The sequence below is a fragment of the Callorhinus ursinus genome, unplaced genomic scaffold, assembly GCF_003265705.2.
Source record: "Callorhinus ursinus isolate GAN/ISIS: 27379988/994484 unplaced genomic scaffold, GSC_fseal_2.0 scaffold8, whole genome shotgun sequence".
Lineage (NCBI taxonomy): Eukaryota > Metazoa > Chordata > Mammalia > Carnivora > Otariidae > Callorhinus > Callorhinus ursinus.
This window is the reverse complement of record NW_027397070.1, coordinates 44,681,700-44,697,860: the sequence shown is the minus strand read 5'-3', so window position 1 is coordinate 44,697,860 and position 16,161 is coordinate 44,681,700. Positions and strand designations below refer to the sequence as shown.

The following is a 16,161-nucleotide window of genomic DNA, read 5'->3' as shown; positions in this document are numbered from 1 at the left end:
TCAGCTTTGGGGAGCGGGGCGGTGGCGCCCAAGGCTAGCTGCCAACACCCCCTCCTTGTCCCCGCCCCATGCGGAGCCACTAAAGGCCAAGGCTCCAGGCTGCTTTATCTCCTGCTTACACCTGTCTCCTCTCTATCCGGGAGTTTCCTTGTGGTTCTAACGAAAAACCCTTGTGTCACGTTGAAAAGTTGCCAGTTATTGCTGCCAGGAATAAAATCCAGTCTCTGCTGGGCTGAGACTCCCGAAGCTTCGAGCTGGGAGTGAGGAGTGGCTGGTTGGAATCATCTTTCTGGCGTCAGCCGAGCAGTCTCTCAAGTATAAAGAGATGCCCCCAGGTGGGGCTCTCCCTGACAGCAGTAAGCAAACACACACCAGGCCTGGCCAGGCTCCCCGCCCCACCTGGACTGTCTCCTGGGCCAGCCTCAGGCCCCAGCACACCTGCCAGTAGTCAGTGGGCTTCCCTCAGGCTGACTGGTTCAGGCTCTTTCCCCATCTCCCCAGAGAGCGGACAAAGCTCAGTGCCCCTTCTCCTGTGAGCTCTCACATCGGTGAGGGCTAGGCAGTGGCTTCCCCAAATCCTTGGAGACCTGCTCAGTCCACCTGCAGATTATTCAAAATGTGGGCTCCTCTGGATCTACCTGGAGTCCCTGAATCCAAATCCCCAGAGCTAGGGTTTGGGAAACCCTATTCTGAACCCCTCCCTGCCTGGACTGTCCTTCTCAAAACCATGGGACCTAAGCCACTTGACCCAAGGAGAGATGCTCCCTGTACCGCGCTCCCCTCCACCCCAAACACACATGCTCTCCTAGGACTGCAAAGTCTCATGTGCCCTGCAAAGGCCAGGTGTGACTGGCACATGAGGACAGCCATCCCTGTCCCTCTCTGACAGAGACAGAAGCTCAGAGGCCCTTACAGGCTTGGCACCAATGCAAGCAAGGTCACCCTGCCACCTCACACACGGGCACTCTCTGGGACAAAGGCAACTGCAGTGAGATCAGAAAAGCAATTTTAGAGCCTGGTACTTGGGAAGTACCAACATGTCACGACAGTTGGGGGGAGGCGGCTCCAGGGCTCGAAGAGTCAGCTGCAGCCCCGACTCCACAGCAATCCCTGTGGAAGGGTGAGCTGAGCGCCAGCCTCCGGCCACCTTCCAGAGTGCTTGCATTGGAGAAAATGGGAATCTCGGTGATTCTTACAAGGGGTGATTTTGCCTCCTGCCTGGTCCTGCCCAGGGAATGTTTGGTGATGTCTGAAGACATTTTTGGTTGTCATGACTGTGAGGTGGGTTTTGGCATCTAGTAGGCAGAAGTCGGGGATGCTGCTATCCTAAAATGCACAGGACTGTCCAGGATGTCAATAGCAACATTACCAATGAGTCTTGGACTAGAGATGCCAGCCCAAATCCATAGATGTCCTTGGCCCCCTGAACACAGGGTGCTCATTCAGGGTTTTGGGTTTGGGAGTGGGATTTTTCTTAACCTTGATTTGTTGTTATTTATCTAGAAAGAATATGCAGATCAACCTGGGGGCCAGCAGGGAAAGGCTCACAGGTTGAACACACAGCCAGCCCTCTGTGTGAGCGGGGCTTAAAGAACCCACTTTACGCCGATATCCAGTAAATGCTAAGACCCAGCTTAAGCCCTTGATCCCTCAGATACTGGTCATCTCTTAAACAGTAGCATATGGACGAACAAATGTTCAGTGTGGGACTGTCCGATCATATTTATTCCATCACGGATTCCCCAGGTGGTCTCTCCTCTTCACTGAGGATTGGAAAACAGACCATTTAGTTGACAAAATGGAGTTTCCCCTGAGTTAATGGAATGGGAGTGGAACCAGCTACAGGTGCAGACTGTGGCACAAATGCTCCTGAGGAAGCCAGGCTGGAGGGGCCAAATATTTTCTTTACAGTTGATTTGATGCGGTTCTGTGTGCACACACAATGGTGTGTGCAGGTGGAACGCCTCCTCATGGCCCGGCCCCCTCCTATTTGCGTGGCCAGCACCTCAAAGGGCACACAACATTTTTTTCCCCTACAAAGTGAATCTGGGCATTTCATAGCTGAAAAGGGAGCAATTCCATTTGAATGAATCAAGAGGCTGAGGGCAAAAGTGCATTACGTAGCTTTTACAGACATTCCTCCTGGATTGACAAGGATTGACAAGGTCCTGTGGCCACCCCCTGGAAAGCTTCAGCCACAAAACATTTCTTGACATCATTCAAGGGAGGTCTGCTGTCTTGGCTGTACTTGCACAGGGCCTGTGGTGTTTTTTCACTTATCAGTTTAAGAAATGACTATGGTCTGCCTCTTGGTGTGGTGCATCCTTGTTAGCCATGACCCTGTAACATTTCTCCTTTGTTAAATTAGAAGAAAACAGTAATATTATGGAGGGGAAACATACCTTTCAGCCACTTTGGACATTTTTAAACAATGTCTGTCAATCTGTGCATTCAAAAATGTTATCTGGGGAAAGATAGAACAGAGGTGTTAAGACCAAACTTGATTTTTTTCCCCCTTCACCCCATGAACCCAAACCTTGTTTTTCCATCAATAGCCAAACAGCTCCTCTGGCCAGCCTTTGCCAACCCTCCAGCTTTGCATTCCAACAATCATTTGCCCTTCTGGAAATTCCCACCACACTCAGGAATCACACTCTACAATTTAGCCTATGCTAATATTCTGCACTGTGTTGTAGCCTAGGTCTCGACTCCAAAAAGTGATTGCAAACTTAAAGGCAGTGGTATACATCCTACAAAGCTTAGCAACACTTTATAGGCACTGTAAATATCTGTTTGGACTAATTTCCAGTGATTGCCCTCTGCACTCCCTTCACACCTACATCATACCCACCATATGCTTGGTGTACTCGACTAGATCATGAAATAGCTACTTCACATACATCTGTTTCCTCTTCCCCACCACAAATAAACTTGTCAAGGGCAGGCACTTTTGGGTTTCCCCCAAGAAGCCAAGAAAACATAATGTAAAGATCCTAAAGTTACTTCATTGCCCGTGAATCCTAGAAAGGAGTAATGTAATTAGCCATTAGCTGCTGACCTGGGTTGACCAGTTAGCTTCTCATCATGAAGGAAGAAAACATTGAACCAAATAATGCTGAATTGGCACTGAGAGTGGGGCTTTCTTTATTTGTAAACTTGCCTTTTGAATCACAGCAATAAAGTCGGTGGTTCTGAGCTGGCTTACTCTGTAAGTGCATTACAATTTTAAGGACTCCATGACATCCATCCCTCCCCCCTTCAGCCCCCACAGCATTCTGTGGGAACCCCACCTACAGCAGTCACCCCGAAGCATTGGGATAACTCCTCTACGTCCTTCTCTAATAACTGCTGGGGGAACTTGGTGCAGACTTTTTCCTCTCAAGCTTCCATGGGTTGTTCGCACACAGCACTCAGAGGTTCAAGTCATCCACAGCTGGGTTCCACTGTGGTTTCCAGGAACTCAAAGCTCACTCAGCCTTCAGAGGTGAACATTCAAAGGGTTTTCAAACTGGCCACGTCTCCTCCTGGGAGTGCGGTAGTCAATTCATTCACCTGTTTCCGGATGTCCTCTTTTGTAGTTTTCCTGATTGGCTGACTGGGTATGTGCACGGGGCTTTGCGACTGGGACTCTTCAGTCACGCCATACACTGACTAGAGAAGAAGCAACAAGATAGAATCATGCACCCTCAGAGTTGCAGGGCGCTTTAGGGGCAGGCACTGCAAGAGCTCTTTTGATGCTTCCAATCCCCTTGGTGACATCCTGACAATAAGTGATCAGCCTCTGTGCAAATTTCTACAGTGAGGGGACCTCTTCCTCTTGAGGCAGCTTGTCCCATCTTTGGGCTACCACTGTTAGAAGACCTTTCCTCTCACTAAGCTGCAACAGTCTCTTGAATATCAGCGTGTCTCCAAATATGGTCCTAGACCATCCACAAAGAATCATCTGGGGGTACTTGGTAAAGATGCACATTGCTGAGCCCCACCCCCGACCTACTGAATCAGAGTCTTTGTGGGTGGGGTTTGGGAACCTGCACTTTTATCAAATGGCCCAGGTGATTCTGAGGCACAAGAAAGTTCAAGAACAACTGTTGAAAGTTAGGCACGAAAGATCCTCTCTAGATTTTCTCTTCCCCAGCAGATGACAATGCCCATCTGGTACAAATTTGCGATGGCAGGGTTTCAGATTCTTTCTTTTTCAGCCAGCTTTCTGGCCTCAGTTTCTCCTCATGCTATGGCTTCTTATTAAGCAGTTTCCTTGTGCTGGAGACAGATGAAAGACAATCTTTGCTTTGAGAATGAAATGAAACCCCAAAGGCTATATAATGTATAGCTGAAATCTATAAAGTCAAGAGGGGCTCAGATAGAGAGGATGTGAGCCCCATGAAATTCTGGAATATTAGAATTAGGGGGCCCTTAAAGATTAACTGAGGATGTTTTAAGACTAACGTCATAAAGTCTAATACCTACAAGGGCATAACTATTTCAGTAAAGAATAAAATATGTAAGTAGATTCAAGAAGTTGATATATATATATCATGTCGTGTGTATGTGTGTTTGAAAAAATGAGAGCATTGGTCATTACAAGAAATAGGAATGTCTGAGGGCTCATCTCTAACCTCTTGAAATTAATAGTATGGGGGACAGACATGTTCTCCCACAATATGGTCCTTGGTGTCATGGTGAGGTTGGGATATACCAGTTGTGGGGCAGGCTGAGTGTGGCACCCTTGAGTATGTCATGCCATTGCCCCTTCCAGGAGAGTGAAACACAAATAAATGACGGTTGGCACATTCACAGTTGGGTATGATCGTGATGTGAATTTGGTTGATCTAGATACATAAAAGACTTTCAAAGTACTAAGCTCACCTTCACCCATGGGACTTGGATACTTTTTGTTCCTTTAGTTTCTTTTCCTCCAATTGCTATTTACCCTGCACACCTCAGCACACTTGAGCCTGCTTTGGAAGCCCTCAGGAAGCTCCCGGTCTGGTGTCCCCTCCTGGCCCCCTGGTGCCATCCAGCACTTCCCTCACACAGCCCTCCTAACTGCCTGGGGGTTCGCCTCCCCCCACCCCAGTTGTGGGCTTTGTGACGACTCATCACTGTATTTCAGCAGCAAGAACGGTGCCAAGTACACATCGGCCACTCCACAAATATTTGTAGAATGAATGAATGAAATTGTTTCAAAGGACAAAACGGGGTAGAATTAACAAATAGCAAACAACTGTTTGAACAGTACCAGAAACAGAAAGGCTATTTGCATCAAGAATTTTTAATTCAGCTAAACTAGCGAACCTTTTTAACCTTTTGTGGGTTCTTCAGACGCCGGCATTTTCTGATATCCATTTCTGTTGTGTTCACACACCCTGGCTGAGAAAAAAAAAATCATTATATAAACTGCTAAGTGAAAATCACACCTTCCAGTGTGACCCAAGCGACACCACCAGACCCAGTCTTTGTCATTCCCATTACAGATATTACATGATTATCTCCACTTGGCCATTTACAATTCCTTTTACAAAGATTTTTTTTTGGGGGGGGTATTATCTTTTTTTAAATTTTTTTATTGTTATGTTAATCACCATACATTACATCATTAGTTTTTGATACAAAGATGTTTTGTCTTCAGTATGTGTTCCTGCACGGAGTCCCCATATGAAATATCAAAGCCTACCTCCCACTATCTAGGGGTGACATGTAGAGGGTAGAGTGTATAGTTTATAAGAGTAAACTTTTTTTTTTTAAAGATTTTTATTTATTTGACAGAGAGAGACACAGTGAGAGAGTGAGCACAAGTGGGAGGAGGAACCGAGGGAGAAGCAGGCTCCCCGCCAGATGCGGGACTCGATCCCAGGACCCTGGGATCATGACCTGAGCCAAAGGCAGACGCTTCACCGACTGAGCCCCCCAGGCGTCCCAAGAGTAAACTTCTTATTCAGAGTGGCCAGATAGTTTCAGCCACAGCCTTTGTTACTACATGTTACTCGACCATCTACCAACAATCCAATATCACACTGGGGAATTACTTTTTGGGTTTTGCTTTTAACCAGCTTTTAGGAAGGGCTGACATAGGTTCCCCATTCTAGTTCCATTTCATGAGGAAAATGCAAGATTTGTTTTAATCATAGGAAATTAGAAATACTCATTACTTCTAACCTCATTATGCATGGATTTTGTATTTGTGAATTCACCTATGAACTAAACTTTATTCATAACCTCCAAGTCCCTATTTGTGGTGCATTTGTGATCATTTGTGGACACGGGCAAAGCAGCAAAAATCATGAGCGGCCCGATGTGGTGTTCCCAAGGAGGCTGACTAAGCTGAGGCTCTGCCTTCTTGTTTCATCTCTTACTGTAAACAAATGTCCTTTTGACGGTCTATTTAGGCCCACCTTTTCCACAGTTCTGTGCTTTTTGTTGGTTTTGCTGTTTAACATGGCCCCCGAGCATAGTGTGATGTGCCGTCTAGTGTTCCTATGTGCAAGAGGGCTGTGGGGTGCGTGACAGAGAACACAGGTGTGTCAGGCAGAGAACACTGGTGGCCCTGAATTAAGTATTCATAAATCAAGAACATACTTTAAATAAGATGTCTTTAAACAGAAACAGGCTTTAGACATGGTTACCTATCGATTAGTTGAAAAGACTGTGACCAGAGGCTCACGGAAACCTAACCCTGTATGTCTCCCTGGATAATGGCTCAGCATTGGCTAATTCAGTGTGCATGGCTACTTTGCAGAACGTAACTACCGTGAATACTGACAATGGGCCGCATTTGAGGAAGATCATTCTACAATTTAGAGTCGAGTGACAGTAGAAATGGAAACTGCTTATTGAAAGTGAGGGGATGGAGAAACATCTATCATGCAAATGGATATCAAAAGAAAGCCAGATTTAGCTATACTGATATCAGACAACTAGACTTAAAACCAAAGTCAAACGAGAGGTGAAGAAGGGCACTGTATCATAATAAAGGGGACAATCTAACAAGAAGTTCTAACAACTGTAAATATTTATGCACCCAATTTGGGAACACCCAAATATATTTTAAAAAAACCCCCAGAAACTGCTTATTTTGGGGCTGTAAACTTCTGGGGCCCAGAGGTCCCAGGGGGAATTCCCACGGTTCTCCTTTTCCAAGTCCATATTTTCATGGATGAATAAGTCTTAAAAGCTGGAACTGACATACATTCCAGACAATCTACCGAGATTATATCGACTGAATGTCAAAACCAATTTCACAAAGTTTAGCAATGCTCTTTAATTTTAAAGAATGAGACACCTGGTGGCTAAAGACAGTCTTTTCTTTCAAGTGAAGGAAGAGGGAAACAAAACAAAACAAAACAAAAACATAGAGAAACAAGCACAGCTTTCTCACCACTGGCCTGTGCACATCCCAAAAGGCCCGTTCTTGACTATCCAAAATTTTCCTTTCCGTCTTGTCCTTTTTCCGATCTATCCTGAAAGAATGAAGAAAGGAAATCAGAGGCTCCTGTTTCTAGGAGCTTAGTGCACACAGGGCTATTGGCATCTGTGTGGTCCCTCCTCTTTGCAGAGCTGTAACATAGGGGTGGACCATTCCCTCAAGAGAACCTTAAGAAGTCCACACGTGGGAAGAGTACTTGTTTTAGGCTGGACTGCAAATCATCATAGATGTGGACTGAACATTGTGGGCCTAAGGAGAGAACCAGAATCCAACTGTTTATGTGAATGATTAAGATTGATATTATTCAGAACTGAATTATCCATGGACATGCCCCCATCAAAGTGGACCCTGCGTATTCAAATTATAGGAAAGAATATAACCATGGGCTTGCAGTGTTTCATCCTCAAATTTGAGAGTTTGCTTTAGATTCAGTTAATAGAAATGTCTTCAAAATACTGCAATTGCATGTTTTAAAAGTCACTTAAAGCATCTAGCTTTCTAAAAGCAGAGTAATAGCCCTAACATGTGACAAGATCCAGAAGGCAAATATCACTGGCCTCAGCTGGGGGAGGTACAAACTGCAGGAGGTAAATTACAGGTGACAAAGACAGATTCTTTATGGTCTGATCAGTAAATAGATAAGAGTTTTTTTTTTTTTTTAAGGCCTATATTACTTCATATCACCTTTCTAAGTAAAAAGTAACAGATTAATTGTTGTGTAACTTCTGGTTCTTGGCTCTCTTGGGAGCACTTCAGTTTACTGGCCTGAAATAAACCATAATCACCCTCTGATTTTTGTGATAATTACTGTGTACTTCAACGGCCCACAATTATAATGTAATCACGAACTTAATCAAAAAAGTTAATCGAGAAATACCGTATATGTAGAAAGTGACAATTTCCCCTCCTTTTTCAACATGCGATGCTGGGTGATCCTCAAAGTGCAAATTAACTCTCCTCTTTGCTTCGCAGTGGCTTCTAAGTACACAGGCTCGTTTCTGCCGTCTCCTCCCCCCCTCAACCCCCCTCCTACCCTCCTACTTTCTCTTTCCTCAGGGGCCACAGCTCCTCCAGCTCAGCACAGCATCCCGTGCCCAGTGCCCACCTCCCTCCTGGCTGCCGGCAGCACGAGGCATGGTCTGCAGGCGTGTGGAATCGTGGCAGAGGGGCAAGGCAGAGACTGCAGAGGGAGGGGGAGAGCCATGGCACCATGCTGGCCACCAGACCCAAAGTCCTTGGGTCATTTCGAACTATGACCACACCTGTGACCCAGCCCAGGGTGATGGGCTGCAATGCTGCCCCCAGAGTGCGGAGGGGTGCTGCTCAGGGACAAAGCAGCGTTCAGAGAATAGGTGCTCGCCTTTGCCTAGCTCAGTGTCCCTTTCTCATCTCCTCCTCTGTCCCATTTCTTCTGTTAACACTCCCGGCTAAATCAGAGATCATTGTTGGAGCGGGCAAGAGAGAACCCAACCTGAGCAAGTTCATTTCCTAGAATTGAAAGGATGTGGTAGACAACTATGTTTATGGGCGGGGGCCATGTATTGGCCACTTATTATGTTTCCTTAGAGAGGTAGGAATTTCCACTGTAGTCCCTGGGAGGGAAAAGTATGGGGAAACACTTCAGCTAGTCTTTCATCTCCTGTACTCCGGGGGAGAAAGAGGGCCTTCACTTTGTTGGTGGATCTGAAAGAAGAAATTGAGAAAGCTCGGGTCGGTCCTTTCTGGGCCCTGTGTGGGTCAGCCTGTTCTCAGGATGCCTGTCCTCTGCATGCAGTGACCTTACAGGGGTCAACTCTGCCCTGGGGTGGGGGGTTCTGCAGATATCTAGCTCTGTTCAGCATGGATGAGTTGAATTCCAGGGTAAAGATCTGTCGTCACAGATCCAAAGTCACGCCCTAGAACCTGGCTTTTATCAGTAATAATCTTAACACACTGGACTCCAACATCTGACTTTTGTGCCTTATTTTTGATGTGCTTAACCCCTCCCCTCGGGGGGGAAGGGAGAGGAGCTGGCCTCCCTAAACTCCAACATGTTTTCCTATGAAGAGAGAATCTCCAGAAAAGTGGGTCTGATGTTTTTCAGCCCCTGAGCACAGAAGACTACTTGGAAATCTCTTTAGGAAATAGGAACATCTTCTAACCAGATTTCTACATTGGAAAGCAAGCCCACTGCCTGCTAGAACACATGCTTTTGAAGTTATTTCAGAGTGCCATTGATTTCAAAGAAATCAAAGAAACTTATCCATCTTGACTTTGATTTCTACTCTGCTGCTCTCATGCAAGACGACAGCATTTGACCGGCCGTAGCTGGCCGGCCGTGGAAGGAAACCACTCTCAAACCACCTCCACATTCCAGAGAGTTTTTCTCTCTTTTCCAGGGTCGCTGTCAAGTTCACCTACTTCACTTGTGCTTCTGCTTGCATAAAGATGAATTCCCACTTCCTTGCAAAGGCCCTCTGGAGTCTTGCTAAGTTTTCCTAATGAGAAATGAAAATCAACGAGAAGGCATTAATCTTTGTAAGTTTGCACACTGACACCTATGCTTATTAGAAGGCAGTCATCTATTTTGGTTACTCTCCACAGAATAGCAGCGCCCCACTTTAAATCCACTGGATGCGAACCCAATGTGATATTGCACCAGACCCTGCTGTACAGAGTAGAACTATTAATATTCATTTACACACCCATTAAATCTGAAATCTCCGTGGTTCACCTGATTCCTCTTCTCTTGTGTGTTTTATATGAACTTGTCGTCACCGTCACTGAAGATAAGGAGAAGGGTTTGTGGCTACTCATGCAGGATTTGGGGAAGGGATGAGGGGGCTCTTTGCAGCCTATTGGACATCTCCAAGAGCAAAGGCAAGAAGGGATTTCTCAAGACTCATTTTCCAGCAAGCAGGGGCCCAGGAAGGCAGCAGGAAAGGAAAACGTTGATGACCTGGCATTCATGCCTTTGAAAGTTCGGATTCAAAAGAGGGAGAAAAGGGAATGTCTGTATTTGTGATGTTCATGAAAGGAAAACCCAAAAACAGAAAGAAAGAAAAGGCATCCAGGATTGCCTTTAGAGGAAGAGGGGAGAAGCCTTTTCTCTAAGCCTGTAGTCTCTCCTGAAGGCACAATAAACAGTGGTTGGTGGGGGGGTGTTTGACGGGTCTCCTAATGATCCACCTAATTCTGATGGAATGCAAGGACAGAGCCCACATTATGCTATGTATTTTCATAGAGCTCATGCCAACACTAATTGATTACTCTCATTAGTGGGTTATTGATATAAAAGGAGCTTCAGTTGAAGATCAACACACATAAACTAAACTCAGTTATTACCAAGGCTCAGTGTACGAATATCTCAAAAAAACCTGTTCCTTTGATTCTTCCCCTGTTCATAGGAAGCAAAGCTGGTGATACCTACCCATCAGTCAATTCAGGAGCAGTTATTTAAATTATGAACAGTCACACCATGGAATACGAGGCAACAATCAAAATCAATAATGTAGATTATTGTTACTGACATGGAAAGATTCTCAATATACTTACAGGATATGATTGGGGAAAGAAGCAGCTTACAGAATAATGCTCAGGGTATGATTCAAGTTTTTGTTTTTGTTTTTGTTTTTTTAAGGAAAAAATGTATGTACAGAAGAAAGATTTGGGGAGAAGGATTACAGGTTCTTTCCCCTCCTTTCTTTGCTGTTGAATTTTTGGCTTTACAAAGAGAATATGTCATCAGAAAAAAATGAATAACGTTACTGAATTTTGAAAACAAAATACTTTTTAAATTTTCTAACCCACTTTTAGGCAGAACTGCAACCTGAAAGAACATCTTAATGCCATATTCTTTACAAATACCAAAACAGAATATTATACAGCAAAAGAGGAGAAAACTGAATAAAATATATCGGGAGTTGATGCTATCTTGTTTCTGTGTAGGACCTTTTTTATGACATGGAAAATCTGGGGAAGAGAGACACAGGGAGGCCAGGCCACACGCTTCTGCAGGCTACGTCTTTTGGATAGGTCATGTTAGGGAAGGGATGTAGCACCTTGTACTGGGTGCACAGAAGTAGGAGAGCAGATACTGAATGAGGGGTGATGGCTGGCACAGGAGGCCTGATGGGGACAGGAACTGGGTGCCCAGGATGCTCAGATCCACAGAATAGCCTTGCTAGGGTTTGCTTGGGAAGATCATAATGTTCCAACATATTTACGTGTAATGGCTCCCATTGATAAGCACACTTTGGCCAGGTCCTGAGGCCCTGGGTCAACTGAACCATGTCCTCCAGGACTGTTTCCCCACTGGCTTATGCACAGATCCCCAAGAGTGACAAAGCCTGGTGCAGTGGGCCTCACACTTATTGTGGGAAACTGAGGCAGCGTGCAAGGGACGTTTGGAAGGAAGGAGCTGGAAGTCCTGTTAGTGCTGGAATACCGGGGAAGGATTCCTCACTGCCCCCCAGGGCTGCCCCTCCCCCTCGCCGCCAGCCTGTCAGTCATTTCATGGCTCCGCAGCTGCCGTACCTTCTGGAGGGTATGTGAAAATCTGGCCCATTTCCTAGATTTTCTGTGACCCATATAAAGTTTGGTTTGGGGGAAAGGTGGTGCAGGGGGAGAACTGGGAATGTCTGTACTTCATCTGACATGTAGCTTATCTTCTGGATTAGATCTGGTCCTTAGATTCTACTGCCAAGAAAGGCAGAGCTGGGTTTAAAGATGCAATTAAAAATTATCATATAGTAAGTTTTAAAAATTCTCGTATTACCCCCCTTTTCTTTTCTTTTGGTGTACAGCTGTATGCATTTTAACACACGTATAGATTAGATCCCTGGAACGACCACCACAAGCAGGATACAGAATAGTTCCATCATCCCCAGAAAACTCCCTGTGCTGTCTCTGTATAGCCACATCATACCCCCACCTGTGACTCCCAGCAACCAGTGATCTGTTCTCTCTCATGATAGTTTTGTATTTATGAGAATGTCAAATAAATGGAGTCACACAGTTTGAAATCTTTTGAGACTGGCTTCTTTCATTCCACGTAATGTCTGGAATACTCATCCAAGTGGTTGTGTGGATCAACAGTTTACTCCTTTTCACCACAGAGGAATATTCCCCCGAATGGACATACCAATGTTTATTTATTTATTTTTTTAAAGATTTTATTTATTTATTTGAGAGAGAGAGAGAGAATGAGAGATAGAGAGCACAAGAGGGAAGAGGGTCAGAGGCAGAAGCAGACTCCCCGCCGAGCGGGGAGCCTGATGTGGGACTCGATCCCGGGACTCCAGGATCAAGACCTGACCCGAAGGCAGTTGCCCAACCAACTGAGCCACCCAGGCGCCCGGACATACCAATGTTTATTTCACCATTTACCTCCTAAAAGCACCTTTGGGTTGTTTCCAGCTTTTGCTTATCACAAACAGAGCTGCTATACCCAGGTTTGTGTGTGAACAGAAGTTCTGATTTCTCTGGGTATGTATGTAGGAGTGGGACTGCTTGGTTATATGGGAAGTGTATGCTTTACTTCGTAAGAAACTGCCAAACCATTTTCCAGAGTGGCTGTGCCATTCTGCATTCCCACTTGGCATTCCCAGGACTTTTTATTTTGGCTAATCTAACAGATCTGTAGGGGCATCTCACCCTGGATTTAATCTTGATTTCCCTAATGGCTGCTGATGGGGAACATCTCTTAATGTGTTTATTTGTCCTCCCTAATGTTCTCTTTGGTGAAGTATCTGTTCAAGTCCTTTGCCCATTTTTGAGCTGTTTGTTTTCTTATTGCTGAGTTTTAAGAGCTCCTTATACAAAGATGCAATTTTATTGGATGGTAACAAGAGGTGAGAATCAAGGAGGGGAGATAAAAGGGACTTCCTTTCCACTGTCTGAAAGGGACTAGGGAGAGAAAAAAGGAAACAGAAGCGGAAACAGAGCTGCAGATACGGTTTTACTCTCCTCCCACACCTAAACTGAAAAATAACCATACTTACTGCTTCATAATCTGCCAATTCCAGCCTTGCTTTATTCTGCATTGTCCTCTTACAGAGATAGATGGCTGAGGGAAGAAGAGAAATTACATGTGCAAAACTTGCAGTGCGGTGGCGTTAAAAATCCATCCATCCATCTGTCCGTCTGCTCATCCAGCCAGCCATCCAGCCAGCCCTCCCTGTGTGCCCGGTGCTGTGCTGTGCAGAATTTGCTTCTGTGTGGAAGCCATGGCACCTAACCTCCAGGAATCTTCCTGCAGCTCAGGATTGGATGAGGACTCCATCTTCCAAGTCTTGACTGTTCCCTTTCATCCTCCTTATACTCTGTTTCACCCCAGGCATCCCTCACCAGGGTCGTCTTTTACAAATATGATCATGTTACCTCCTCCACTCCCTGCACTGCTTCCTCAGTGACCTCAGAAGAACCGTCAGGCTCCTTAGGGTGGCAGGCTTGGTTCTTTAAGATCCAGTCTGCTTACTTTGTCAACCTCTTCCTTCCCTGCCTTACTTTCAGTTCCACTCTTCTGCCCATGTGTTCTCTGCTAGGAAAGGCCTTTCCACTTCCCTCTTTTTTTCCTCTCTCTGGCAACCTCCTACTAATCTTGGAAGACTCAGCTCTGTGTTCTGGATAGCATCTACCTACCCTCACCCATGAAACTTAATTCCAGTGCACGGTAATCATGGGTTTACTAGACTGTCCCCGGCTCTAGGCTGAGGGCTCTTCAAGGGCAGAGGCTGTGTCCTACTCAGCTTGAATCCTTACACTTAGCACCAGTGTGGCCCACCAGGTGGAGTGCAAGAACAGTGCAAAAGGAGGACAATTTGGGTCTCTCTGTCCAAGCTAAGGAAGGGTTCTTGGCCCTCAGTTGCCAGAGGATTCTTTCTGAAACCTGCTTTCATCACTTCCTCTCCCTACTTCTGCTTCTTCAGTATCTCCCTCCTTCTCCAGCGCCAAGTAGAATGACCCAGGGAAGACAATAGATGAGTGGTATGAATGAGATTTAGGATGACCAGAAGAGAGGGTCAGAGAGGACCTGTGGTTGACCCGTGGTTCGACAACTTAGTTATACTAGGAGATCTAGTCAACTAACTCCTTGCTGGATCAACCAATCTCCTCCATGCAGTTTGAAAAATGTGCTCATGGCAGCTTACAATATGCTGGAACCCTGTGGCTGCCAGCCTGCTCTGGTATGTTCATGCTTCTGCTCACTCCAGTGGAGTTGTATGTAAGATTCAGTCAGTTGTGTTTGTTCTCAAATCTGTTTATGTCAAGCATACCTGTTATTTTAATAATGTAAGTTCCCTAAATATTACATTTCACTGATGAAATTAATGTGAAAAGAGAGAGTTGTTGTTTTTATGAAGACCCAGGTGAATGGTTCAGAACAACCTGATAAAGAAGAGTTGGCTAAGACAATTGCCCATGAGTTTGGTAGAGGTGAAATAACTAAAAAAAATGGGGAAAAATAAAAATAATCTGAAAGGGGTCAACATATAGATTGTTTCAAAAATGTTTTTAAATTCTTGATGCTCTTTAAAGATGCCCAAACTGGACGGTTTATCTTGAGTGTGTAGCTAAGAAAGAAACTCATATCATTGGGGTCCGTAATCGAAGAGAGTCTTTGGTCCTATCTCAAGAAGCTGTCAAATGATTGTTCCTTTGTATAGCTTATGTTGATATGAAGTGATTCGGTATGAATGTACCTCCTCTTCATAATCCTCCACTTACCAGCTTTTCCAGAGAACCAGGCACCCATAGCTCTCCATAACGTCTGAAAGCAGCATCTGCTGTATTACAAGGTACCTCCTTCATTCTCTTGGACCACCGTTAAGGCAGCCTGTGGAATTGGGGGCTACTAGAGAGGAAGCCTGTTCACCAGCCCCACCACGCTGGTCTCGTTGACCCAGGGGCAGAGCTGCTCAGTGGAGGTGAAAGCTGCTTTGACAATGCTATCCCAAGCAGTGTTTTGTACTGGATAAATGTAAGACGTAGGGAAGTCCAGCCCAGGTTGGGCTATGGGCTTTATTAAAGCAGAATCATCCTGAGAAATTTCTAACCTGTCTAGGTCAGAATGGGCCAGCTGGGTTATAAAGTAAAATACCCTGCAAGGAAGGCAAAGCTGGCACCATTCCTGATGACCATGAGCTACTTGGTCACATGTTTTCTGCTTGCTTTCCCTGTGCCCAATGTCACACGTTAGGGAGTCTGTTCACCACAACTAGGAACGTAGGATGGAGCTGTTGAGTCTAACTTTTCTTTTTTTTTTTTTTTAAAGAGTTTTATTTATTTATTGAGAGAGAGAGAGAGAGAATGGTAGAGAGAGAGCACGAGAGGGAGGAAGGTCAGAGGGAGAAGCAGACTCCCCGCCGAGCAGGGAGCCTGATGCGGGACTCGATCCAGGGACTCCAGGATCATGGCCTGAGCCGAAGGCAGTCGCTTAACCAACTGAGCCACCCAGGCGCCCCAAGTCGGACTTTTCTCGGTATAGAACTCGGGGCTTGCCTGTGCTACCATAGTGCCTTCCACAGTGCTTTTGCTCTAACGCCTAACCCATCAGATGACCGTTGGCAATGACAGCCAGTCCCAACACAGGACGTCTGGGGGACTTGCTGTAAGCTCAGATGTGGGTTTTTCTTGGATAGTTAATCTCTCATTGTTAAATCTTTGTCTCCGCACCCTCACACCTGGCAATCCGACCTCCTGGCATCTCACTTGGATGACCCACTGCTGTCAAGGTCACTACATCTCACCTTGATACA

General features: G+C 45.5%; 1 protein-coding gene across 19 annotated transcripts in view; it reads right to left on the bottom strand.

Moving 5' to 3' along the window:
* Positions 1-16,161, bottom strand: part of RGS6 (regulator of G protein signaling 6) — a 647,729-nt gene that overhangs the window by 162,718 nt on the left and 468,850 nt on the right. For 18 of the 19 annotated variants that reach the window (XM_073895513.1, XM_073895514.1, XM_073895509.1 and 15 more), the window contains 6 exons: positions 13,405-13,469; positions 9,824-9,900; positions 7,376-7,457; positions 5,296-5,370; positions 3,553-3,651; positions 2,403-2,464 (listed from right to left, as the gene is read on the bottom strand). In XM_073895513.1, coding sequence (XP_073751614.1) covers positions 2,403-2,464; positions 3,553-3,651; positions 5,296-5,370; positions 7,376-7,457; positions 9,824-9,900; positions 13,405-13,469 — 460 coding nt within the window. The remainder of the gene's footprint in view (positions 1-2,402; positions 2,465-3,552; positions 3,652-5,295; positions 5,371-7,375; positions 7,458-9,823; positions 9,901-13,404; positions 13,470-16,161) is intronic. The other variant, XM_073895505.1, reaches the window with a different exon arrangement.